The sequence below is a fragment of the Merops nubicus genome, unplaced genomic scaffold, assembly GCF_000691845.1.
Source record: "Merops nubicus isolate BGI_N331 unplaced genomic scaffold, ASM69184v1 scaffold27376, whole genome shotgun sequence".
NCBI classification, from domain to species: Eukaryota; Metazoa; Chordata; class Aves; order Coraciiformes; family Meropidae; genus Merops; species Merops nubicus.
The window spans coordinates 453-26380 of NW_008614851.1; the positions used below are offsets into that span (position 1 = coordinate 453).

At 43.0% G+C, this 25928-nt stretch overlaps 1 protein-coding gene across 1 annotated transcript in view; it reads left to right on the forward strand.

Moving 5' to 3' along the window:
• The window catches only part of LOC103774939 (tenascin-like), a gene marked incomplete at both ends in the record, with an annotated part of 24425 nt that extends 449 nt beyond the window's left edge, over positions 1 to 23976 (forward strand). The window contains 12 exon segments of the mRNA XM_008942377.1: positions 1 to 481; positions 2251 to 2514; positions 3403 to 3518; positions 3611 to 3767; positions 4349 to 4618; positions 5693 to 5878; positions 6661 to 6750; positions 7448 to 7711; positions 17401 to 17673; positions 19712 to 19984; positions 21080 to 21352; positions 23687 to 23976. The exon segment at positions 1 to 481 is cut by the window's left edge and continues 32 nt beyond it. Of these exon segments, the coding sequence (XP_008940625.1) occupies positions 1 to 481; positions 2251 to 2514; positions 3403 to 3518; positions 3611 to 3767; positions 4349 to 4618; positions 5693 to 5878; positions 6661 to 6750; positions 7448 to 7711; positions 17401 to 17673; positions 19712 to 19984; positions 21080 to 21352; positions 23687 to 23976 (2937 nt within the window).
• Positions 23977 to 25928: the final 1952 nt, after the last annotated feature.

Sequence of the window (25928 nt, forward strand, 5' to 3'; positions counted from 1 at the left end):
CGGGGCTGGGGGGGGCGGCGGTGCCCCAACGCCTGCCACAACCGCGGGCGCTGCGTTAATGGGCAGTGTGTGTGCCACGAGGGGTTCATCGGGGACGACTGCGGAGAGCTGCGGTGCCCCAACGACTGTAAGAACCACGGGCTCTGCGTCAACGGGCAGTGCGTGTGTGACGAGGGCTACACAGGGGAGGACTGTGGCGAGCTGCGGTGCCCCGAAGATTGCCACAACCGCGGGCGCTGCGTGGAGGGACGCTGTGAGTGTGACAACGGCTTCACAGGGGAGGACTGTGGCGAGCTGGCCTGCCCCAACGACTGCCACCGGCGCGGGCGCTGCGTCGATGGACGCTGCGTGTGCGACGAGGGCTTCATGGGGGAGGACTGCCGTGAGAGGTCCTGCCCCAACGACTGCAACAACGCGGGGCGCTGCGTCGACGGGCGGTGCCTCTGCGAGGATGGCTACCTGGGGCCTGACTGCTCCGATGGTAGGTTGCTGTGTCCCTTTTGCACCTTTTCCCCCGGGTAATTCCCTGTGTTCATCCAGCAGCCTCAGAGGATTTAAGAACCTTTTCCATATGGCTGGGACCTGTTGTCGCTATTTTTTATCACAGTTCAAAAAGCTGAATTGGAGAAGTAACAACATCAGTAAAGAGTCCTTGGCCTCGCTTTTCAGGGCTACACAGTGTAGCAATTGCTGATGTCCCTTGCCATTAAATAAGCCAACAGGCTGATAAAGGTGATGCAGCCCCTTTGTTATCTCTGGATTTGCTCCCACCACAATGTCCCTGGAGCTCTAGCTAGCACTGGTTGAGAGCTGTCACCAGGACCTTTCAGTTCTCATAGTACCTCTTGATGCTAAGAGAATCCATTTGAAAGAAAGTGGTTTAGCTTTGGAGAAGTGGGAGATGTATCCAGGGTCATCTCACTAGATATTCAGCAGGATTAGTCAAAAGAATATGGACTGAATTTTGACTGAAGAGCAAGGCTTTGCAGCGATAATGTAGACAATGTCAGTGAATAAAGAGCCTGGGTATCAGATATTTCTTACAGTCAGGTTCTGGTTCCCAGTCTCATGCAGGATGGATGAGAAAGGGGTTTGCATTTATAATGCCATCACTATTGTAGGAGCCAAAAATAGACCACGCAACACTGACAACACACACTGACAGACCCCAAAGTTCAAAATCTTTGCTTTGAAGATCCGTCTCTGAGCTGAATCCCTGATGGAAGCAGTGGGTGTAGTGGAGGCAAGGCACACACAGAAAATCATGTTGTCCCATCCTAAGTGATCTGTATGAGACAACCATCATGATGGAATTACCAGATGTTGCAAATATTGCAGTGCAAGATTTTAGGAGTATCACAATGCCCTTGGCTATCTCTCAATTGACCAAAGAGATTTCTCTATTTAGAGTAAACCTTGTTTGTTTGTTTGTTTGTTTGTTTTTTTAGTGTATGTGTGTATACCTCTGTGTGTATGTTAGATCTGACAAAAGCTTAGAGTAAAATCATGGAATCAGCTAGAGTGGAAACTTAGCTACTAAGCCATGTGCTTGGTTTCCCAGTACCACTGACTGTGGAAACTGATAGAGAATTTTGGCAGCTAGATAATAACAGGCATTACACTATAAACAAGGTAGTTTTCTTTAGTAGATCCCGGGGGAGAAATTATGGAACTGAGATCTTTGTGGAGTAATCAAAGAGTATTTTGAGGTTGGGAGCATTATAAAAGACAATGAATACCCTTGAAAAGAGCTTCCTATTTTTAATCTCCTCCTTCTGGAAGACTCATAAACCACATTTTGTACTCTTGCACTTGCATATGTGGAGTAATGTATTGAAAGTATTTACAAAAATAATCATGTTTTATTTTACTTTGGAAAATCTGTGCAAACCCCAGGACTTCCAGTTATAAAATCCTCTGTTGCTGGCAGTTGAATTAAGCATCTAAATCCCTAGAGACCCAGCTATAGTAGTTTTGTGCAGTAGCCATGAGAGGAGGAGCTGGAATGCAGTCAGCCATAGGTTGTGTGAGAGTAGAAATTGGCCTGTGACTTTTGGAAATGTCTGTAGTCTTCATCAGCTGAGCATTCCTTTCTTCAGGCAGCTAATTGTGTGACATGGCTTCCCCATTCCCTGTTTGTTAGATGATTCTTTTAAACTGCTCCTGGGAAAATGTGAAACTGGGTAAGTCATAATTTTCTGAGCCTTGAAAATGTGTTTTAAGTTTGTTTTATTTTTTTCCCCTTCCTAGTATCTCCTCCAACAGAGCTGACTGTGACAAATGTAACAGATAAAACCGTAAACCTGGAATGGAAGCATGAGAACCTTGTCAATGAGTACCTCATCACCTACGTCCCGACCAGCAGTGGGGGCTTAGATATGCAGTTCACCGTGCCAGGCAACCAGACAGCTGCCACCATCCATGAACTGGAGCCAGGGGTAGAATACTTTATCCGTGTCTTTGCAATCCTTAAAAACAAGAAGAGTATTCCAGTCAGCGCCAGGGTAGCCACATGTGAGTTTAATATTCCCTGTATTCATCGTTTTGTCTATTCCACAGCATGTACTTATTTGGATCCCTTTTAGGGGGTTTTATTTCTTCTGTATTTTCTATTTTCAATTCAACTTCTGTTCTCGGTGAAGACAGCCTTCTGCATTTTCATTTTCTTTTCTTTTCCAATGCCAATAACTGGGTTAGAAGTTCAGTTCCCTACCCCCTCTGCTCCCTGCAGAGCTTCCCAATGAATGTCATGGATCTTTGTCAGTTAAGACCCTTGGCTTCTCCATAATAAGGTACACTTTTTTTTAAATCTGGTAGTGCTTCCTGAAAAAAAAAACAAAACAAAACAAAACAAACATAGTCCTAGCAGCATGTAAAAGAACGATATGAAATCACTTGGATTCCAACTGTTTTGATGAAAATTCAGGGTTTATTTGTTTTGCATCTTCAGTGTGTTTTACGAGTTACTTTCTATCTGTCTTGTCTCTTTGTTCCTTGTTCATCTTCCATTTTTTTTTTTTTTTTTTTTTTTTTTTTCTCATGCACACCACAGTCATATCTAAACTTCCCAACCTCAAAAGGTGCTTTTTGACTTCTGTCACTGAGCCCATTTTTAGACACCTGGGGCAAGATTCATCTCACCTAGTTTCATATGTCCATGTTAGGCTTCTTTCAAGAGAGGAGAAAAGATCAAAAACTCTAGGGTAAATTTCTTTTTGCTCTAAGGTGATGTCTAAAACAGGTCAGAGGAATGCCACTCCAAAGACAGAATAACTGTGGGAGGGTTTAAACAACTCAGATGCAGATACCTACATGGTAGATATTTATAGTGATGGAAAGATGTCCCACACCTAGTGCTTTCTTTATGGGAACTTGTGATATGCTCTTTTTTCTCTGTCACAGATCTGCCTGCTCCAGAAGGTCTGAAATTCAAATCTGTTAGAGAAACCTCTGTCCAGGTGGAGTGGGATCCTCTGAGCTTTTCATTCGATGGCTGGGAGCTGGTCTTCCGTAACCTGGTAATGCAGCAGTGTTTCTTCTCTAGAGGCCACATATAAGTGAAGGATCCTAGATTTTTTTATGTTTATACTGATCGTTCCATTTATTCCAGAAAAAGGATGACAATGGAGATATAACCAGCAGCTTGAAAAGGCCAGAGACATCTTATATGCAGCCAGGTTTGGCGCCAGGGCAACAGTATAATGTATCCCTTCATATAGTGAAAAACAATACCAGAGGACCAGGACTATCCAAAGTGATCACCACAAGTAAGTACAACCTACATTTGGTGCAGTGGCATCAATGAAGCAACTGCTCTTTGGTGTAGCCTAGGGAGACACAAAGAGAAGCCAAGCTCTGTACTGTGAATTGATAGGGGGAAAGAAGGAAGTAGTGGAGCTGCTAATGAAGAGTACATGTGTGGAAATTAATTCCTTTCCAAATACTTGTCAGAAAAGGAAAATAAATTGTGTTTAGGTAGAAGGTAGCAAAAAATGTACCCCAATGGGAACTAGAATTCCTTTCACCCTGTTGATATCTGCATGAAGAAATGATTTAAAGTTGAGTTTCTATTGAGCAGGTGGAGAACTTCTTAGGGTTCCTGCTTTTCTTTCCTTTGGCAGCTGCTCATGTTAATGATTTTTTATGAATTTGCTTCTGGATTGACTTCATTTGGCACTTTCTTGTACAGCTATAGAAAGTAAAGGAAGAAAGGAATGAAGATCAGCTTCAGTTGGTAGAAGCCACTTATTTAAATTTTGCTCTGGATCAGCAATGAAAAGCACAAGAAAGTGTATGATTTTTCTGGCAAGAGTTCTTTCAAAACCATCTTTTTTTCTTTTTGTGACAGAGCTCGATGCCCCAAGCCAGATCGAGGCAAAAGATGTCACAGACACCACAGCCCTTATCACATGGTCCAAACCCTTGGCTGACATTGAGGGCATAGAGCTCACTTATGGCCCCAAGGATATTCCAGGAGACAGGACAACCATTGACCTCTCTGAAGATGAAAACCAATATTCTATTGGAAACCTGAGACCACACACAGAATATGAAGTGACACTCATCTCTCGTCGAGGGGACATGGAAAGCGACCCCATAAAAGAAGTCTTTGTCACAGGTAAGAGGCTTGGATGCCAATCCAAACTTCTGGGGAGGTCATGCAATCACCATCAGTCTTCCAGTGCTATTTGTGTCATGTTGCTTGAGTTGATAGTTAGTGCATCAACATAGAATCAGTACTGTTACAGAGGCACATGTAAGTGGAGAATGTTTTTCTGTGCCTTATATATTACCTTAGCAACTCCCTGAGTATCTAAATGTATTTTGTAAATGGGGATGATGTTATTAGAAGCTTTTGCTCACGTCTACTTTAGGAAACAAATTCCTCTGGAACACCTGTATGTCTCCTGAGCTAAATATCTTCCACGATTCCTATTCTATCTGACCTTATTTCTTGTCTATATGTCTAACAGATGAGCAGAAAAGTGCTTTTTTTTCCTTCTTCAGTTCTGCAAATGTTTTCTGTCATGTTTTTATAAATTTACTTTGCCTCTTTAGTGATCCTGGGAATGCTTTATGGAAGTATAGGTCTTTCAGCATGTTATCAAAGTTTGATGCATTAAGGGAGCTGAGTAAATGGTAAATAGAGAATTCCTTCCCTTTTCATCCCAAAATGCAGTTGTTCATTCAGGCAGGATATGAGTCTACTATAGGTGTGAACAAAGAAAGCCCATCGAATTTCTACATAAAATTCACCGTATCTTTTGAGACTTACGGTTCCTTTCAGCATGAATCCAAGATAATTACTCAACAGCAATTCTAGAGATGAACAATTCTTTTCTTCTTAGCAGCTTTTTTCCTTTTGAAATCTGAGGCATTTATAAAGCAAAAAATAGTGTTTTCATCCAAATATGTTTTTCCACAAGCCTATTCTGTAATTTAAAATAACTACTAAAATTGAAAATGTTATTTTTGTCCCAGGAAGCAAAAGTTTCATTTCTTCCACTGATATTTTCCCCAAATCTAGTGAACTCCCCATTTCATGCTAAAAGAAATCTGCTTGATGTGGTTGAGAATATATTGATGTCATGTGAGAGAAAACAACTTCAGTTTTATGGATCATTTCACCTTCTAAAAAAGTACTGTCATAAGAGGATTATTATTTACCTGTTTATTGGTTGATTGATTACAGACTTGGATGCTCCAAGGAACCTGAAGCGGGTGTCACAGACAGACAACAGCATTACTCTGGAGTGGAAGAACAGCCACGCAGATATTGATAATTATCGGATTAAGTTTGCTCCCATCTCTGGTGGAGACCACGCTGAGATCACGGTGCCAAAGGGCAACCAAGCAACAACCAGAGCTACACTCACAGGTAGGGGAATGGAGAGATTGTTGCTAATGCCATGCCACGGCCATCACCCTAGAGCATAGTAGTGTAGTGAAAAAAAAAAGTCCTCTTGGTCACTATACATAAGAAGTACAAGCAGAGGTCATGCAACCTGAGTGCAAGCAATTAAATTAAGATACATGTGATATATATGAATACACCTGTGGATGGATAACTAGCCAACAGAAAGTGTGCAGCCATTTCACTTTCATGTGCATCTCTGAATCCCACTGATCAGTCCCCTGAGAGTTCTACTTAGCTACATGTCATATGTGACTTCTTATTCTGGAGTTCAAAAAGCTTTTGTGTGTGCTGGGGGTGGTATTTACTGATGCCAGTCTGCAACTTTTCTGTATACCTGCATGTTGCCTTACCAGGCTAGTAAGGGTACTTTCTCCATGGCACAGGGATGTCTAGCTGCTTTTCTTTGGCAGAAGTACCTATACTGTGAGCTCCTGGCAGGAGAAGCTATCTCTGAATGTGCATTTGCACCATGTCCAAAATGCACTCTTAGTCATAATCTTTATCCTTTGTTATGTATCCATATATATGTGGAGATATATATGTATATAAAGATATCCATCTTTATCTAATGGAAAGAGATTTATTGACATCAGGTCAGCTGGAGGGTCAAGTGAAGCCTAGATTCTCCACATGCACGGGAAAACGTATCATTCCTTGCACACATTCAGGCTTCCTTATTTAAACAAATTCCTGTAGGCTTATTCCAAGGACAGGAACTCATACTTCTATTCCTTACCTCTTAGGTTTGAGGCCTGGAACTGAATACGGCATTGGAGTGACAGCAGTAAGACAGGACAGGGAAAGTGCTCCTGCTACCATTAACGCTGGCACTGGTGAGTAGATTGATCCCCCGTGGTGTTCTGGAGGAAGCAAGAAGTCAGGTGGAGCTGTTTTGATGTTTTATTTCCAAGTCATGCTCCAAGAAATATTTTTGAAAGTTTTTGCTTTCATTTTTCTATCAATGGGACTTTTCCCCAAAAGGACAGAAAGAACATTTCCCCAAAGATCTTGATGTCTGACTCTGGCTTTCTTTTGCTTCATGAGGATCTCATAATATTCTGAGAATTTAATCTCCAGGTGAGATCCCTAAGGGTAATAATGCTTACACTGATTATTCTGGCCATCCTCTAATTGTGAGGGTTTCTGGTAGGAATGGTAGTTACAGCTGAAAGGTTGATCTGACAAAAAGCACAGCCTCAGTGGTTGTAATAGTCCTGACTGCCCTTCAGACAACATCCCCCTTTCCCCAGGTAAATGCTCTGAAAGCTTGAGTTCTGCTTCTCCTCCATGCAGTGCCTGCTGAAGTGAGTATACGTTGGGGAAATTTGTTCTAGTGTGGCTTGTATGTAAAAGAGAACATCATCATCCTCTACCTATATCAAGCCACAGGGCTTCAAAAGCTCCAAAAGGTGGATAAGACTCTGAGCTATTGTTTGACACACAGTGTAGATGTTACTCTGTCTGCAGATGCCTGAAAAACTGTCCCAGGGCAGTTCAGAGACACCTCAACTTTGCTTTTTTAACCTGTAGATCTTGACAACCCCAAGGACTTGGAAGTCAGTGACCCCACTGAAACCACCTTGTCCCTTCGCTGGAGAAGACCAGTGGCCAAGTTTGATCGTTATCGCCTGACTTACATTAGCCCCTCTGGAAAGAAGAACGAAGTGGAGATCCCTGTGGACAGCACCTCTTTTCTCCTGCGAGGCCTGGATGCGGGGACAGAGTACACCATGAGTCTGGTGGCAGAGAAAGGCAGACACAAAAGCAAACCCACAACTGTCAAGGGTTCGACTGGTGAGTAAGGGTTCGATTGGTGAGTGCTGTGCACCAGGTTATTGGGCAATGACCAGCCCAAGTACATCTCCACCTGGTTTTGTCAGCTGTGTCTGAGGAAGTGCTTAAAAGCATCCACTGCCTGCCGAGGAGACTTAGCTCTGTCTCACATTAGACTTACCCAAGGATAGCTCTGTATTTCCCTGCCTACTGGTTTTAGCTCCATGTTCTCAATGATTTCTTGCTTGTCCTTTGAGAAGACTCAAAATGAACAGAGCTATTTGTCCTGCAGCACATTCAGACCTCATCCTTCTTCCAAAAATGAGGCTGCTCTTTTATGCCTTATGTCTGATAACGTGTTTTGTTTTCTACAGCCAAAAACTAAGAGGAAGAGCAACCAGAGTGTATTTAATATTGCTTGTTCCTGCCTAATGAATTCTCTTCACAGCATGCCTCCACCCATCATGCTTCAGCGGGGTCAGTGGGGCTCTGATGTTGCCCTTCTTCAGTTTTCTTGTCCAAAAACAAGAAAGGTCACAAATCTGGTCACAGTCACTGTCTCCATTGGACACCATGACTGTTACATTTTCCTCCAAAGACAGGGTCCATTTTTGCCTTCTCTGTTTGTCCAAACCACCCCAGTTAACCAGTATCAGTGAGCTACTTATTGAACAAGGTCTTATTCTTTGTGAAACATTTTGACCCAAAGCTTGTTGCATACAGAACTGTAGCTCAGTATAGAACACAAGTCCTCAATCTTCACATGCCTCCAGGCTAAATCTTGTGAGGCAAAACTTTAACTGCTACAAGTAAGCAGGGACAGTGACATCAGAATCAGATGGGCTTCAGTTCTTGTCCTGAGCGGATATCAAGGTGTTTATCCTTTTCTTCCCAATGAACACCTATGAGGTAAACACGTGCCAGAAGTTGTGGCTTTTACAAATTAATAACTATACAGCTTAGCTGATCAAATCTGGTTTCCTATTCCCTGGTAGGGTTCATGCCAGCAGAACCTCTGAACGCTTGGCAGAGTCAAGTAATCCTGTACAGCAGAGAGTTTTATGATATAAACTACAGAAAACCATCAGTACCAAGTCACTTTTTTGGTGCATCAGTAAAGCCTATGTCCAATGTAAAGAAAAATTAGGAAGCCTTGAGGCATACATGCACAAAAGGAAGCTGAAGGTTTTTGTGGCAGGAGTGAGCAAGCTTCAATTTTTCCAAAGTTTTCTGTTTCCCCATCTGTCTGAAGACTGATCTCAAAAGAAGCATGCATAGATGGTGAAAAGGCAGAAACAAGGTGCTGTGGAATTTCACAGTCAGGTCTTTCCAGAACCAGCTTCTGAAGTCTCACAAAGTGGCTTCTTTTTCCTGGTTTCATTTTCAGTTGTTTTTTTATAAATAAGTTTATCTGGACAATATATTTGTTTTAAGCCTCAACTCAGAGCAGCCAGTAAACACAGACTTCTCTGCAGTGGGCTCCTTAGAAGCAACAGCAGTAGTTGACATAACCTTTCTCTGTGACCTTCCTCCTGCGTAGGAATGGACAAATCCAAACACAGGAGCACGAGGAGGCAGAAATGCTCTGTGAGCCTGGGGGGTACAAGACAAGAGGTCTCTTCTTCAGTTTACTTTTTCATCTACCCTCTAGTCAGTCCCCTTTATCCATGTTCCCAGTACTTGGGAGGTCCTGAAGTCCCCAGGCTAAGCCAAACAAAGCTGTTGTTTTACCCTCTTTCGCAGAGCTTTGGGGGACCTCAGGTCCATTGCACTGCTGGGGAGGGTACTTGGAGCAACCAGGAGGACATAGGAATGACTGAAGTAGAAAATGCCAGTAGCACAGCTAGGACTGGACTAGCTCTTCTCAGTGGGTGGAGGAGACAGTCCTGCTGCTTAGAGGAGCATGTGCTGTCCCCCCTGAATCAAGGAGCCAGAGACTGCAGAACAGCTAGGAGCTTTTCTTTCCTTGGCTTCTCCACGTATGACAGTTTTTCATCTTATATTCTTCCCAGCCTCTTGAAGGTTCAGTCAGACTGCTCTGCCAGTAGGTATTCAGGAGTTTCCCACACAGTAGTTTTGTATAGCAAATTTTCTGTCACTGAGGGTAAAGCTTCTTCCAGCCCCAGAGCTGAAGATCTTCTGTTGGTGCCTTCTCTCATCTCTCACATTCTTCTTGTTATCTTTTTGTGTATACATTCAAAGCTCATGAACCTTTTGCTAAGGACATGTCACAGAATCTTCCATAGCATAGCATGGCAGCCTTCTGTTGCTTCTGTCTCTTCATATGGATGAAGTGCAGCTCAAGTGACAACACTGTTTTTGACTGGTGTTCAGGATTCTTCATTCAAGGGATGGTGAAGATGATAGAGTGAACAGTTTGCTAAATGTTATTTTGCTTTGCTGAAAAGGAAAGAAGAAATATTGCACTGTTTGTTTCTCAGTAGCTCTGTATAGTCTGACCCCAACACAGGCAACGTCTCCTGACCCAGGGGAGCTTTCTGGCTCCAAAAGGCTTCAGAGATGCAGAAAAATGCACTAAGGAGCCTTGTGGTTTTGAGGGTAAGAAATCACAGCTGTAGTGTCTCATGGTATGCGAATACAGGAGCCTACAGTAGTTTTGTGGAGGAGTACAAGGAAGTGTCACTGGCAGCAGGGTCCTCTGCAGAGACCTTCCTCCCCAGAGAATCCCTAGGTGCTGGGATTGACGGCCTCCAAGCCAACACTTCCCATAACATCAAGGTGTATGGATTGGCTGGAGAACAGCGCTCTTCTCCTCTGGAAGCTGTGGCTACATCAGGTACCTTTTTTCTCTTATTAATGAAGGTATCACAAAGTAGTCTATGATTTATTTGTTAGAGGTCCCACCCAGCACTGCACTAAGGCTTTGGTTTAGAACCACCTCAGAAATGAAAGGAAATGAGCCATTTAACTAGTTGGAGGGACCTTTCTGGCAGCATGTCTTGAGACTGTTACATCAGATTAACAACTAATCTGCAGGGTGAGCACGCAACCCAGCTCTGAGGAAGCTGAGCAGTCAGACTGCAGCTTTGTTCTTTCTTGCTCTGGTTCTGGAACCCTGCCTGCCTAGCACAATGTGGGTTTTGGAGGAGGACACATGATGATACATCAGGCACGGGAGGCCTGGGGAGATAAATGAGCGGACGTTAGAGAAACCAAGCGCCAACCTCAAATTCCTCTGCTGGAGGACCCAGATTGTGCAGCAACTGTTGATGGATCGTGGATGTGATACTGTCTTGCCCCTGGAAGTGAGTTGTGCATAGGAGCATGGCTTGGAGAAGTAACTTTTCCATTCTGTTGAATGTTTTTAAGAAGATTTATGCTGTTTACCAAAGACCCTTGTCTGTGTTGTGCGTCAGTCCCTCTTCCTCTCCTGGCTTCTCCTAGTGTTAGATTGCATCACCTTTTTTTATACAAACTCAAAAAAACTGTAGAAGAACCATCAGGTGAGCTAGCTCAATGGGAAACTGCAGTGCTGACCACTGGGAAACTAAATTTGCTAGTAAAGATTGTCCATTTCTACAGCTGAGAGTACCTGGAACCTGACTTCAATATGAGGACTCTTAGTGGTAGCTACTGTGGTATTTCTGGCTCATGATACACAGCAGTGCTTTCTTTATGAAACTCAGAGGTGCTCAGGCACTGTAAGCCCAGTTTAATCAGCTGGTTGAGAGAGGGGAAAGAGATTTAGCCAAAGGGATCTGAAAAGAGTTCCAACACCTTGGTAGGCCATCCTGTCTTATAGTGTGCTTGAGCTGATGAGAAACTCTGCAGTGAAACTGGCTGCTAGCCCCTCTTGGCAAATAATCTAAAATCCAAGAGACAGAAGCAAGAAATAATACAGAATGCTGTTTGCTCCATCCTAAGGAACTGGGGAAATGTCCTGGCAGGACACTAACATTCTTTTTAGTAAAATTGCTGATGAAGAATTACAATGGAATTCCTCAAAAGGCTAGCAACAGCAGAGGAACATATTTAGACCATTTTCAGCCTGGAGATTTTACTAAGAGAATGATACTGAGAAGTATTCCAGTCTGAGAAAGAGCGTATGTTTGTTGTCCATCCAGTTTCCCTTTCACATAGCTTTCAGCTCTTTGTCATCTGCTATTCATTTGTCTTGCCACCATGAATCATTCTATCTGGCTGTCATCCACCCACCCAGGGCTCCTAGAGCTTCTTTCTCTTCTCCCCATCTATTCCCCTGGTTGCTAAGTCAAGTGTTTGAACTCCATCGGTCTTGTTATCCTACAGTTTTCCAAATGTTCTGTTGTCTGTTGCAGGATTCTATCTGCTAAACAAGGAACACTGGTACTGTCTATGGTATCAGGGTATTTTCTATTTTTTTTATATAACTTTCATTTTTTCTATCTGTTGTTTGTTTGTACATAAAGCCACATATTCCTCTATTACACATTAACTTAATGAACTTCATGTGTGTGTCTGTATGTGTGTACAGAGATCACTCTTTCTCATTCACAAATTCGTTTGTGGAATCATCATTAAGCTGAAATGATATTCAGAATTAGGTCTGAAAAAAAAAAAAAAATCAGAGGTAGTTAATTGCATATAATTACATATGCTCCAGTTTGTACATGGCAACCTCCCGTGCAGTTGTCAAAGGTGGCACAAGAAAATTAATCTGCCTGTGACAACAAAGTTCTAAATTAAAGTTCCCCACGGGTGGTTGGTCCCTCAGATTTTGTGGAATGTGGTTGAACTGTTGCTGTGTTTCCCATTCAGCTCAGAGTAGCTGAGTCTGTGTGGTTATACTGTAACTGGCAGGGATCTGGGAGAAATGTCACTAGGGATGGTCACGTAAAATGAGGGAAAATGAGAAGCTAGTTTTGATTAATATTACACAAGGTTTTCTCAGGGATCCTCAATGTATCAGGAGCATAATGCCAGCCTTGAGTTTTTCTTTGTCCCTTCTATTTTTGGACATTTTTGTCCTCAGTTCCCCATTCGGGGTGCGTGGCAGTTTCCCAGTGGGACCATCCCCAGCATGGAGCTGTACCTGTGTAATGTTCTGCTGCCCTTTCCTCCCCACTGGCCTGTTCACCCTGTCTGTGCATGTCTTCTGCAGAACCACTCCACATCAAAGCCCAGCTATCACTATGCATGTTTAGTAGACAACCCTAAGGCTCAACAAGCACTGGTGCACTTGTTGATGCCATCATTTTTTTTGCCTGCTCCCAGAATAGGAAAGAGCTGGATGGCATCTAACTGTGCACAAGCAGCTGAGGGTCTCAGAAGGCTGAAGGTTCCATACTGCATGTGTTCCTGCTTTCTTACAGGAGCTCAGTAACCCTGGTGCAGTCAGACAGTTGCTCTGATGGTTGGTTTACTGAGAAAGAGGGAATTGTGCTAGTGGTTACCATTGGAGGTATGCTGGTGTGATGACAACGTGGTTGTCTTGAGGTTGCAGCATATGTAGGGCCTGGTTCAGATCATGTGCTGGTGTAATTTAAAGAGGACCCTTACCTATATCAGAAGTATCAATGATATATGTGAATATAAATCACTGTTTGCCTCACAGGCTTCTCTCCTTGGAGGTGAGCAGAAGACAATGTTTTTACATCTGCATTTGTCCTGAAAGTGTATTGTCAAAATAACATTTCTGCGTTTATTTGGAAACATTTTTAATTGATCTGTCTGCTCTGAAAACTTATTTCTGATACATGTGTGAGTTTGGAGACAGATACTGAATCCTGAGTACATGTTTGTGATGGTCTGGTTGATGGTGGTAGATGACTTGCAACTGATCTCTTAACTGAATGCAAGTGGAGCATGAAAGCAAGGAAGTCATTGAGATGTGAAAAGGTTTTCCACTAATGAGGAGATAATTATGCATGTCAGAAACATCACCTGCCTGTTGCCTTGCAGCTGTGATCAGAAATGTGTTCTCTGTGATCTCCACAGTTCTCAGATTTTCAGAATCTGTCTGTGCTTCAGGATATATTCACAGACCATTCAGCATGTTGAAGGCCAAGTCCTTTCCCCTTCCATTCCTTTAGATCTCTTTAAAGAAAGATAGCTCAAGTTCTTTCTATCCTAGGTTTAGGTAAGGATATGTGTGTCCCCTCACCTTTCTTAAAAATTCTGCATGTATCCAGATGGGTAACTCCTCCAAGCCTGTTTTTGACTGAATGGGATGAGATTTAGCATGCTTCTGTTGCAGATGATTTCTCAGTCTGGATCTGGATATGGTTGTGATGTTTGGCATGCTCCACTGGTGGTTTCTACCAGAAGCAATAACTGACGTGTAGTAAGGATAAAAGGCATGTTTGAGAGGCTTAGGGTTCAAATCCTAGCTGATGTAAATTAGCAAAGTTCTTTGGAGGTGACCAAAGCACACTGATTTACATCAATAGAGAATGTGCCTAGTTCTCTGCTGAGCCTTTCAGCTCATGTCTGTATTTAATGGTTGTTGCTCTGGAGCTCTAGTTAGTGTGGTTTTGTGAGAACCAAGTTGTGATTAGTGATGCTTCCCCTGCTTGTGGTCTGGATTCAGTCTCCAAAACAGAAGTGTTCATCTGGTTTCTCTCATCTTAGAGCTCTTCAATGCAAACTGTTTTGTAGCAGTTGTCAGCTGGTTTTTGGTATGTTTTGGGGTTGATTATCAGGAAATTTTAACTTGTAATTTACCTCTGTTTAGCACATCTAGTCACGACACCTGAAGAACCAATCAGTGAAACATCATTTAACCCTACCAGTCCTGCTCCTACAGAGCTGAGTTATTTAACAAACCCCAGCACTTATTCTCACGCTCTGCTTTCGGTGCCCACTGACCTTCCCATCTCAGAAGCCACTGGTGCTCTCCACGACCTTAATATAACACACAGGACTTCCAGTAGTTTCACCCTGTCTTGGGCAGCACAGGATGAGGTATTTGATCAGTTCTTTATCACTCTGAAAGACCTGTCCAGTTTAAACAGAACGCACGAAATGTTTGTGCCGGGAAACCATCGAGAAACAGAAATTACCCATCTCAGAGCTGGCACACAATACCAGGTTAACCTCCGTGGAAGCACTCGAGGCCAGCTCTCTTGGTCCCTGGAAGCCCTAGCCACTACAGGTATTTTCTACAGATTCATTAGCCATATGTTCCTTTTCTGCTTTGAAATACAGAGCTTCATTTCCATCCTGCTGTTCCACCGCAGACATTCCAAGCTTTGGGAGTGATGCATTTCTTCTTAGTTGTCTTTTCTTTCTTCTTTTTGCACGGGATAAAACTCTTATTGCTATGGAATGAGAACTTTGAGTTGTGCAGCATGGACAATGCCCCATGAAGTTTCAAGGTGTTGTAGCATCAAATCTCTCTCTTCAACCTGCATGCAGAGAGAGACATTGATGCATCTGCTATTTCCAAGGCCCATGAAAATAGCAAGATGCTACAGTATTTATCTGGATTGTGATTCAAACACAAGAAAGATTGCAAGGAGGCTGCAGTTTGCAACATTGGCATGGAAGTGGTGATGTCAGAGGAAAAAAAAAAAAAGATTGTAACACATTGGGAGTATACCTTTCTGAAAACTTCCACCTCTTATCCCTATTACATGAATTTCTTGAGGAAACTGGCTGATAGACACAGGGATCCTTCAATACCTGTGCATAGGTTCACATCTGGAGAACCCAGCTGGAGACTGATGTCTGTACCTGTCCCTCACCCAAACTCAATTCATAACATGAGATAAAGTACACCCAGAGAAACACACAGATTAATTCACACCTACTACAAGGTTAGAGCAGCCTCAACTCTCAATGTTTTTTTCTCTTTTTTTTTTAAGTAAGAAGCATCATCCCTCGATATCACGTGCCATGACATCGTCATCCTTTTGTCATACACATTGGATGCTTTACGAATGAGGCTTTTGGAGGTCTCCAACTGCCCAGGCTGGTGCATGAGTTTGTATGAGGACCTCTTGGTCCCTGGAGAGCATGATGGGGTTGTGTGCACTTCCATTTCAGACATGCATGAGCAACAAGCGGGAGGAGAAGGGACTCTGCATCTTGGAGGAGAATGAAACTGAGCACTCTTCAGAGAAATCTGAATTGCTTTTAAGCTGTGATGACTATTGCATTACGTATTATAACCAAGCTTTTACTTAACAGATTTTATGTAGCAGTACTTTTTGGATTAGTTTAATTTTCTTTTCAAGGAAATGTGTTTGTTTTATTTGTTTCTGTTGCCACCAAGAGATCGTTATTTCTGATACGACCAGTTCCTTTTCTGTCCTGCTATCTCTTTTTCAGCTAAACTGTTCTATTTTGACAGGATTCATTTTTTGCCTCAATGAGCCTCATTTCTGTTTCCACTAAAGCAAACAGCTCTGGATTCGTGCTTTTTTGTTGTTGTTGTTGAACACCATTTTGTTATTTCGTAAACAATCTCTTCCTTTCTAACCAGATGGGAAAAACTCATCAAAACTTTTGTGTTCCTGAGTAACAGCAATTTAGTATACATGAGTGAACCTCACTGAAGATAATTGACTGTGATCTACAAGTGCTCAGACTCTGAAAATACAACCCCAGCTACCTATATAAAGCTGTGCAGCAGTCATACAATAAGCACTCTGTTTTCACAGGAGGAAAATATGAATCATGTTGCTGAGTCTAATTTTCATTTATTCCAGGGCCTCTTTATCTTCTGCCTTTAAAGACACATAAAGCTTAAAGCTCAAGTTTACAACTGACAAATCAGATTCATTTTCCTTCAAGCATTTTCTCTTACAAATTCTTAGTCAGGCAGACTGGGATTATTCAGACAGATTCTGTTCTTACTGTGATGCTTATGTGTTGACAGTGCAAATAAATCAGAAAAGTGCCACAAAGTCTTCACAGTCCACAGGCCAGTGATAGATCATACAGTAACATTTTCCATGTAGAAAAAAAACAGGTATTATTCTTTTCATTTTCCCATATGATTGTTAATTATCAGGACTCAGTTGTCTTTCCTCTGTAACAGAGGACTTTCCATTTTTGCTGAGAGAAAATGAGCAAACTAAACTTTCAGATTTAACAGCATCAGAGAGATTCCATTTTTAGTAACTCTGAAGGTCCAAGCTTCTCTGACACAGGAAGTTTTTGTGGACAGACTAATGCAATATAAGGGAGACAAATCCATTGAACTGGAGACATGGAGGAATTTTCCCATTCTTTATTGTTTTGGGTTAGAAATAGGCTGGAAGAATAAAAAGCATCCTTTGTGTGGACACAATTAAAAGCATAAATGGCTTCATCCCAGCTACTCTAAACTCAGTATCTTCCTGCCCTTACAATGGGCATTATTGCACTGTTCACAGTCACTTCATAATGGAAACACGGAGTTGTTAACAATGTAGAAAAGTGGTTATAGGAATACTTACTCATCTCATAGGGATTTTTAATTGATGTTGGCCAAACACTTGCAGCTGCAAGATGGTCTATAAGCTGCTTTCTGTAAGCAGACTTCTAGTATTAATGTGGTTATTACTTATTATTACAGTTCCTTTCTCACTATTCTGTTTTGCTATGTCTCTGAAGAGACTTTACAAGGTACCTGGGGCAGCTGAGAACATAACTGTGTCTATGTGGGTGCATCTCTGTGTCACTGATCACAAGTGAAATCCAGTAACACAGAACGTCATTAAATAATCTGTCATCACCACTAGTCTGTAATCTGAGTAACTGATTGACTCTCTGTCCTTATTCAGAGGAGGAACCTGAGCTTGGAAAATTATCTGTATCAGAGACTGGCTGGGATGGTTTCCAGCTCACCTGGACAGCAGCTGACGGGGCCTATGAGAACTTTATCATTCAGGTGCAGGAGTCCAACAACCCCGACGAGACCTGGAACATCACAGTCCCGGGCGGGCTGCGCTTTGTCAATGTCACAGGCCTCAAGGCCAACACACCTTACAACCTCACACTTTATGGGGTGATTCAAGGCTACAGGACCAAACCCCTTTCTGTTGAAACCATGACAGGTATCTTTTCAAGTCGCTCGTCCAGTCTCATGGCTCCCTTTCTCTGCAGACAGGGACAGGAGCCAGAGCTATCGCAACGGCTCAGCAAAGCTTGCTCACTTGGTTGGCTTTGTGTAGGGTGCACTGAACTCATTAAAGCTTGGCTGAACATCTCTGGCATGGAAATGTCTCATGGTCAGGCTTTCCAATAAGAGTCTCAGTGTCCCCATGGAGCCCTTCACTTTTAGAAATGCTTTTTTCCCACTACCTTAGACTGGCTTGTTTAGTTCTTTTTGCTCACTTTTCCGCTGCTTGACACTAACAGCAAAAACCCAGTTGGCTAGTTGGCTGGAAAATGCTTGGAAATGCTCAGATTGCCTTGTAAAATTCTAAAAGTCCATTCTTTATAGCCCAGATAATCAAAGTCTGAGTGTATGTTAAGCTTTTACCTTTCAGATGGTACCTCTGAAATGATGCAATAGCTTCCATGTAAATACAAACCCAGGGGTATAGTGTGTGCATCTGACCCAAGGGAGAGGACAGACATGTTCTAATGTTCTCAAACATAAAAGAATTCAATTTAATTCCTACCATAAGTTTTATCATACATTAAGCCACATAAGATTGTTAAACAATCTGACTGGTCTGAAAAAGATATAATGTAAGACAACAAAATTCAGCAGATCTATCTTGGCATAAAATTAAGCTGAAAGAAGGAAAGTGCACCCCACGTTATCAGAAGGTTGCATGAAACTAATCAAGAGCCACAAAAATAATTTTCTGGCTGGTCTTGTGAAAGATGGGACTTTTAAATGAGAACTTTAACTGTGAGAGGTCGAGATATACTGATGTCTGTCCTGTATGGCTCACTGAGTCCTCTAGGTTTTATGGTCATTGGTAATGAACAGGGAATGAATTAATGGGCAATAAAGGGGCACCAGTGGCTCTTCCTTCAGACAGTTTCTTGCAGAAAGTATCTGCTGCCTCTGGGCTTCCTTACAGATCTCTGCAACCTCCTGAGATGGTGAGATAGGCAGAGTTTGCTCGTACTTGATTTCTCCAAGCACATATTACCCAGCACAGAAGGGGATAAAGTACACGTGAAAATTAAATGAAATTAAAACATGCCATGCAATAAAATTTGCTTGTTGCAATACCGCTTTGAGCAGCCTGGCTTAGGCAGGGATGTGTCTGGCACAGGGCACTAGCCTTGGGCTGTGTCCTGCTGCCAGCAAGAAGTCCTGTGCTTTGGGAGTCCTGAGTGTGAGCTGGGAGCAGATTGTCCATTGAAAACAGACAAATGTAGCCGGACAAAGGAGACTGCACAGGGACAAACAAGAAAACAGACATCATGGGTGTCCTGCCTAAATACGCAACGCGCTCTCTTTTTATGAAGTTACTGAAAACAGCAGAAGATGCCCTGCTGAGGTTTTCCCTTCCCTTTCTGGGTCATGCTCAGCACCCGACTTTTCAAAATTCTCCCTTCTGGGGACTTCCAATTGTCAGAATTTTCTGAGCCTTCCTGTAACGCGTCAGGGATGGTTACAGAGAGGAAGAAACCCCAAAGCAGCTATGGCTGTTTTGCATTTTGGCTCCAGCTCCAGATTACATGCCAGCTTTCATAGGCTTAAGCTGAAAGGGAAAGTAGAAGAGCAAACAAAACACAACCTTTGCCTTTGGATAAAGCAACAGCTCTAGTTTTAACTTCTCCTAAAACTGGAAGCTGACTTTTCCAGATGCCCCAGGGGCTTTCAGAAAAGTTCTTTTGCATCTGCTTTTATGCTCAGACCTCAAAGGCACATGGCTGCTCCTGGAGGTGAAGGGAAATAGCCACAGCTTTAAAGATCACTTTTCTTTTTTTCTTATTTAACATTTTGAGCTGCTTTAGTTTGATTTCTTCCCCTTAGTACCACTCTGCTTGTAGCAAGCTTTTACTCAAACCCTCCTCTCCAGAGGCAGCTTGTAGTGCTGCCAGCATGAGCAGAGAGAATTGTGGCATTGCTGAGCAGGAGGAGGTCCAGGGCTGTCCCCTTCTGACCAGTGTTGTTTCCCTCCTCAGGAGAGCACCCAGAAGTTGGTGAGCTAACCGTTTCCGACATTACTCCTGAAAGCTTCAACCTTTCCTGGACATCCACCAATGGGGACTTCGACGTCTTTACTATTGAAATTATTGATTCTAACAGGTTGCTGGAGCCCATGGAGTTCAACGTCTCAGGCAATTCAAGAACTGCTCATATCTCAGGGCTTTCCCCCAGCACTGATTTTATTGTCTACCTCCATGGGATCTCTCATGGTTTCCGCACACAGGCAATAAGTGCGGCAGCTACAACAGGTATACAAAACCTACCTCAGTACTAACTCTCCTTTCTTCTAACTCTTCTTTGCAGGTTGTGCCCCTTTCCCTGCCCTCAGCTACCCCACCAGTCTACCCATTACCAAATCCTCTACCTCATTGTTTGACACCTTCTAAGGAAGACCTGCCGGAGACAGTTTGAACTGTGAATGTTAATCCACCATCCCATCCAGCAAAGTCAGTCAATCACATGGTGATGTGATTTCATTCACACAATAGGTTTGCTCTTGTTCAAACACTAAGGTTGGGGGAACCTCTGACATAGATGAGAAGCAAAGCAAAGTTCCCAAGAACCAAGCAGGAGATGATTCATGATGTTAGGCTGGCAACATGTGTCTGCATCTGTCACATAGCATAGGGGAGACACTGCTTCTCTCAGATAAGCTGATTTCTAGAGGCAGTTTTTATCCTAATTCTCTAAACAGATTTCAGAAACATTTCAGTCTGGGTCAGCAGACTCTACAAGGCAGATGCATTACTTGAATTCCACTTCAGAATTCAGTTTGCATTTGATGAGAGATTGAAAGAGTCCATTTGATTTGATGATGAATGAAATAAGCACATTGCATGTCTTGAGGTGTTAGAATTGACAGCTTTTCCAGAGAAGGCAAGGAAGTCAAACATTTGATGTGCTTTAGCCAATTACCGTGTCCAAGTGGAAGGAGTGGACTAGACTATGAAAGCAGAAGGTGCATTCTCAGGGTAGGCAGATAATAGCTCAGGTTGTGGTCATTTAATATCCCTACCAAAGTTTGCCTACTGCGATGATCTCAGGAAAGGTCATCATAGCAATTTGTCACAGCAGTATGCTAACCTGGTCAATGACATTAAGTAGAACATCAAATTTCAGTGATCATGCAGGGTTGTAGTTTCTAGCATCAGCAGACTGTGAGTATCTTCATGGCATTGTGGGTAGGGTGGCTTCAGGGGTGGTGATATGAAAAACATTGAGAAACACCAGGCTAGATGATCTTGATCTGTGGCTCATGTGAATTCAAGCTTCCATATTATTTTATTCTGTTGCTTTGGGTTTCAATAATTGCAATACATTTCCGTTTGTTTTTCTTCCCGTAGTAGCAGAGCCTCTCCTTAGCAAACTCATTGTATCAAACGCTACCTCAGACAGCGTGTCACTCGCGTGGGAAGCACAGGACAATGCCTTTGACCATTTTATTCTAGAAGTCAGAAACTCTGACTTGCCTTTGGACTCCCTGGTGCACACAGTGCCAGGGGCCTCCCGGCGCTATGTGGTCACCAACCTCAAAGCTGCCACTAATTACACTGTCCAACTCCATGGTGTAATTGATGGGCAAGGTGGTCAGACCTTGACAGCACTGGCAACCACAGGTATTTCACTGTTTCACCTTTCAGGTTTGCTTTTTTTGTCTTCTTTCTTTTGCTGTCCACCGAACTGCTCTAAAATGTGGCTCCAACTCATCATCATTCCTTTGGTCAATTGTAGGGAGGTCACTGTGAGGAGAAGCTGAAACGCGCTGGGCTTGAGAGCGCTTGGAAAAAGAGGAATCTGAGACCATGGAAAAGGCTGAAGAAGTGCCCCCAGCATTAAGGGAGCCAGTAGTAAACCTTGATTGGTTTCCTTATATATACACTTGCCTGCAAGTTCTGTGTATATATACTTGACTTGCTCCAGCTGGTTAATAATTTTCTCAGAACATCTTTGCACTTGATCTGGGATAAAGTTCCTGTTCATCTCATCCTCACTTGCTTTGTAAGGGGTGGGAGGCTTCATGTCTTTATCAGCCTGGAGAGGCACCTGCATGCCATTTTGGCTCTTCATTCTTAACACCAAATGTCTTCCAAGACAGATATTTGCATCCCATGTGGGAGTTTCATGCAGCATGCTAAATGACCAAGCAAAACTGCATGGAGTGGTCTGGCCACCTTGTGCTGGTTCTGATGTTCTTCTCTGCCTAGTACTTTTATGTGCCTAGCAGAGATCAGGAATCAGCAAGCAAGTTCACCCCTTCTTGGTGGTGAGCCTGCCACTCTTCCACTTGCCTTGCTCTCTCTGAGTGTCTAAGACCTGTCTTGTTTCATTGGATGTCAGAGCTTTTCCTGTGGTGATGGTGATTCTGGGATGGCAGGAGATCACTAAGACTTGCCTGAAGAGATAATATCAATTTATTTTGCATGTAGCGTCCTTTGGAGTCTGGGTGTCACAATGTGAACGTGCCTGACTGGGTGCAAGAGGCATGTGAAGGAATGTGACCATTTCAGGGTGAGATTGGAGAAGATGGGTTTGCCCTCTCTGATGTGCATGCGGGGCTGATGGCTCCATGCTCGGTTTCACTGGGTTCTCCACCCAAGCCTGTTTGCTTTGTGGATATTTTCTCATCTCTTCTCCTGTCTTTGGAAGTACCATGCTTACATGGTGACATCTTCACTGTCATCCACAAAGGCATTGACGGTCACTAGTTGACAGCATGACAACAGCATGTGTCCTTAATTGGGGCCACTTGGATTCGCCTGTTCCTAGACAATTCCAGAGAAGGTGGTGGATTGTTATTTGAAACACTTGCAATGAGGGACAGGAATAAAAGTTGGAACATCTTGCAGCAGTTCATGTTTTAGTTAAGAAAAAGATTTCATTCTCTCACTGTTCTCTTTGTCAGTGGGATACATCTTTCTTACTTTTCTCCCAGCATGAATTACTTACACAGTTGTTTTCCTGTATACCACTGGCTGCATTTCCCAAGGTGTTCTTGGTTTATACTGAATTGGCAAGAGAAAAAGCAGACAATCAGCCCTGAGAGCAGACACAGGATTCTCTGACTGCCTGACTCCCAGGTCATATTTGTGTTCTCTCTGTGCTGTAATGAATCTTTAATGATTTTATGCTAAATGCAATAACTTTAAACAAGATGGGTAAGGAGCTCTCCCCCTGCTATAGCCTGAAGGCCAAGTTTCACCCCTGGCAGGGGAGAGATGTGATTTTGAATTTCCTCTAGCAGAAAAGGAACGTCTTTGCTTCTTAAGGAAGTGCCCTGACCACTGAATAGAAAGGAGAGCAACAGCAGTGTTGGGTTTTTTTTTTGTTCAGTCTATTAAATATTCTCTGGTTCCTAATCAGAGGATGAGGAACACCTTATCTGTGGAGTCCAGGGAGGTTTTGGCCTGAGATTAGTGCTGAGATAATTACTGCTAGGGTTGAAACACCTCATAAACTTCAGAGTCCAAATATAAAAGCATCTACAACTCCAGGCAACAGAAACACTAAATAGAAGCTGAACTAGGACTTCAGGGGTGTCTGGTTTGGCTGTAACAAATTCCTGCCTGAATCCTACTTTATCTACTTTAGAATTGCTGTGAGTTTCTGTTCCTATCAAATTCCCAGTGTGGAGTTCCTGCAATTTCTATGGTTTTACCACAGGACTACACACCGTTGGTGCTTGTAAATCAAGCCCACATTTCATTAGGACAGTTGAGTTTATTTAGAGAAAATTGACTGAAAACAAGAAATTAAAAGTCAGCACTAATTTCAGTGGCTTCTTTTCAAAACCTTCCAAAATAGCTCTTGCAATGCTACTATTTTTTTTGACTTCAGCCACTTGAAAACAAGGCTAAATCATTTACCACTAAGCATCTATGAGCCTCCACTGCTCACTCCCCTGGCCCCCCAAAGTAACGCTGTCTCTTCACCTCTCTTCCTTTCTCCTTCAGAGGCTGAGGCGCAGCTGGGCACGCTCACACTCACAAACGTTACCCCCGACAGCTTCAACCTCTCGTGGACCACCAGAGATGGGCCTTTTGCCAAGTTCGTTATACACGTTAGAGATTCCCATGCAGCACACGACCCCCAGGAGCTCACGGTGTCGGGAGGTGCTCGCAGCGCCCACATCACAGGCTTGCTAGATTACACTGCCTATGACATTAACATTAAGGGGACCACCAGTGCAGGTGTTCACACAGAGCCCCTCACTGCTTTTGTCGTGACAGGTACCCGCTTCAAGGTTTGGAGTCTAATTATTGGCTTATAAAAATATAGATTTCCAGCCTGGATGGACAAAAAGGACTCTCTACAGCACTGAATATCTTGGCTAGCAGCAATGGGTTTTGTTTGGAAAGTTAGTGGAAGGATGGGTCAGACCAGTCATGTTGATCTTAAAAAAAAGAGATTTTTAGGAGCTGGACTAGTTTACAGGGAATCTTTTTATCTTTTTTTCCTAATATCTAGTATTTTTTTTTAGCTCCTGAAGTTTGAGGGGGAAATTTCCCTAATATTCAGTAGTCACAGCTGAAGGTTCCAGAGGGGACTGGATTTTAGAACACCTCCTGCCCTGTGATGTTCCCTGAGCACATCCCTTATGGCTGGGAGAGTTGGGGTTGTTCAGCCTGGAGAAGAGAGGTTCTGGAGGGACCTTTTAGAGACCTGCCAGTAACTGAGAGGAGCCTACAAGAAAGCAGGGGAGGGTCTGTTCACAAGGGTTTGTAGTGACAGAATGAGGGGTAATGGCTTTAAGCTAGAAAAGGGGAGATTTAGGTTAGACATTAGGAAAAAGTTCTTTAATATGAGGGTGATAGACCACTGGAATAGATTGCCCAGACAGGTGGTGGAGGCCCCATCCCTGGGGACATTCAAGGTCAGACTGGATGAAACTTTGAGCAGCCTGGCCTGGTTAGAGATGTCTCTGCTTATAGCAGGGGAGTTGGACTAGATGACCTTTGGAGGTCCCTTCCAGCCCAGACATTCTATGATTCTATAATTCTATGTCTGAATATTTTGGCCAGATTTTGACTGGGATGGGTTGTACATCACATGCCTCCTAGATGATTAAATAAATGCCACAGAGTTCACGTTCTATGTCTTAAGTGGCCAGTATGTGTTAATAGGGCTTGTCACATAGACATGTAGATGCCTTAAATGGGATTAATGGAGAAATTGGGGCCTTTTCCATTTTCTCCTCTCTTTGTGAACAGGCAAGGGGAACACCAGTTGTAGTATCAGCATGATTCACAGCATCTTAGCTCCTAATTTCTGTGAAGGGCAATGTCCATGATCAGACGTCCAGTAACACAGAAGTGAGCAGCTTCCCAAAACTTCCCACAGTTTGCTTCCCAAAACACAAATCGTTCCTTTTTGCAAGTAAACCATGGACATTGGTATTTTGAGAAGACGCTTCCCACAGCTAGGTCAACATGTGGCACTCCACACAGCAGAGGGATGTGCCAGCAGTTCACATAAACCTGCTGGGTTTAGAGTATTGGTGTCAACTCAACATCTATCCTAGGAAAACAGACCAAACCAAGATGTGAATCCTTGGGGTTGCTTGATTAGAAACAAGTAAGCTGCAAAAATGTCTCCAAATGGAGCAAATTTGTGCTGAATCTCTGACATCCAAATGTGAAAACACCAAACCATAAGGACTTCCAAGTCATAAAATTTTTATACCAAATTTGAACAGAACTTTGATTTCAGGAGTTGTGAAACGTCAAAACCAAACCCAAAACCTGTTCCTGGAGAAAGTTCTGCCTTTTGCTAACTGGTACTTTCTTAAGGGAGTGGAATTCAAGTGATTGGAAGATCAGATGAGTTACCTCCTGAGCCAGCAATGCACAGTTTGTCAGAGAATTTAGAGTAATACTAACAATGCCTTGGATCCAGGATCAAGGCCAGGGCTTAGCAGGGCCAGTTGATCTTCTTGTTTGATTTGTCAGATTTTGAGTGAGCAACATACACTGAGACACTATCTCATGAAAATTTGGCCTTATTATTTTCATAGACTTGGTGAGAAAATTTTGAGGAGCTGATCTACAGCCTCTAAATTTTAACAAATGTCACATTGGTGTGAAAAAAAAAGACTCCTCCTTAGAACTGTCAACATACCACAGCAGCAGGTGACTGTGAAGCTCTTTGGACAGACTCTTGCTCTGTTCTGCAGTCCTTTGCTCCTGCCCTGAGCCA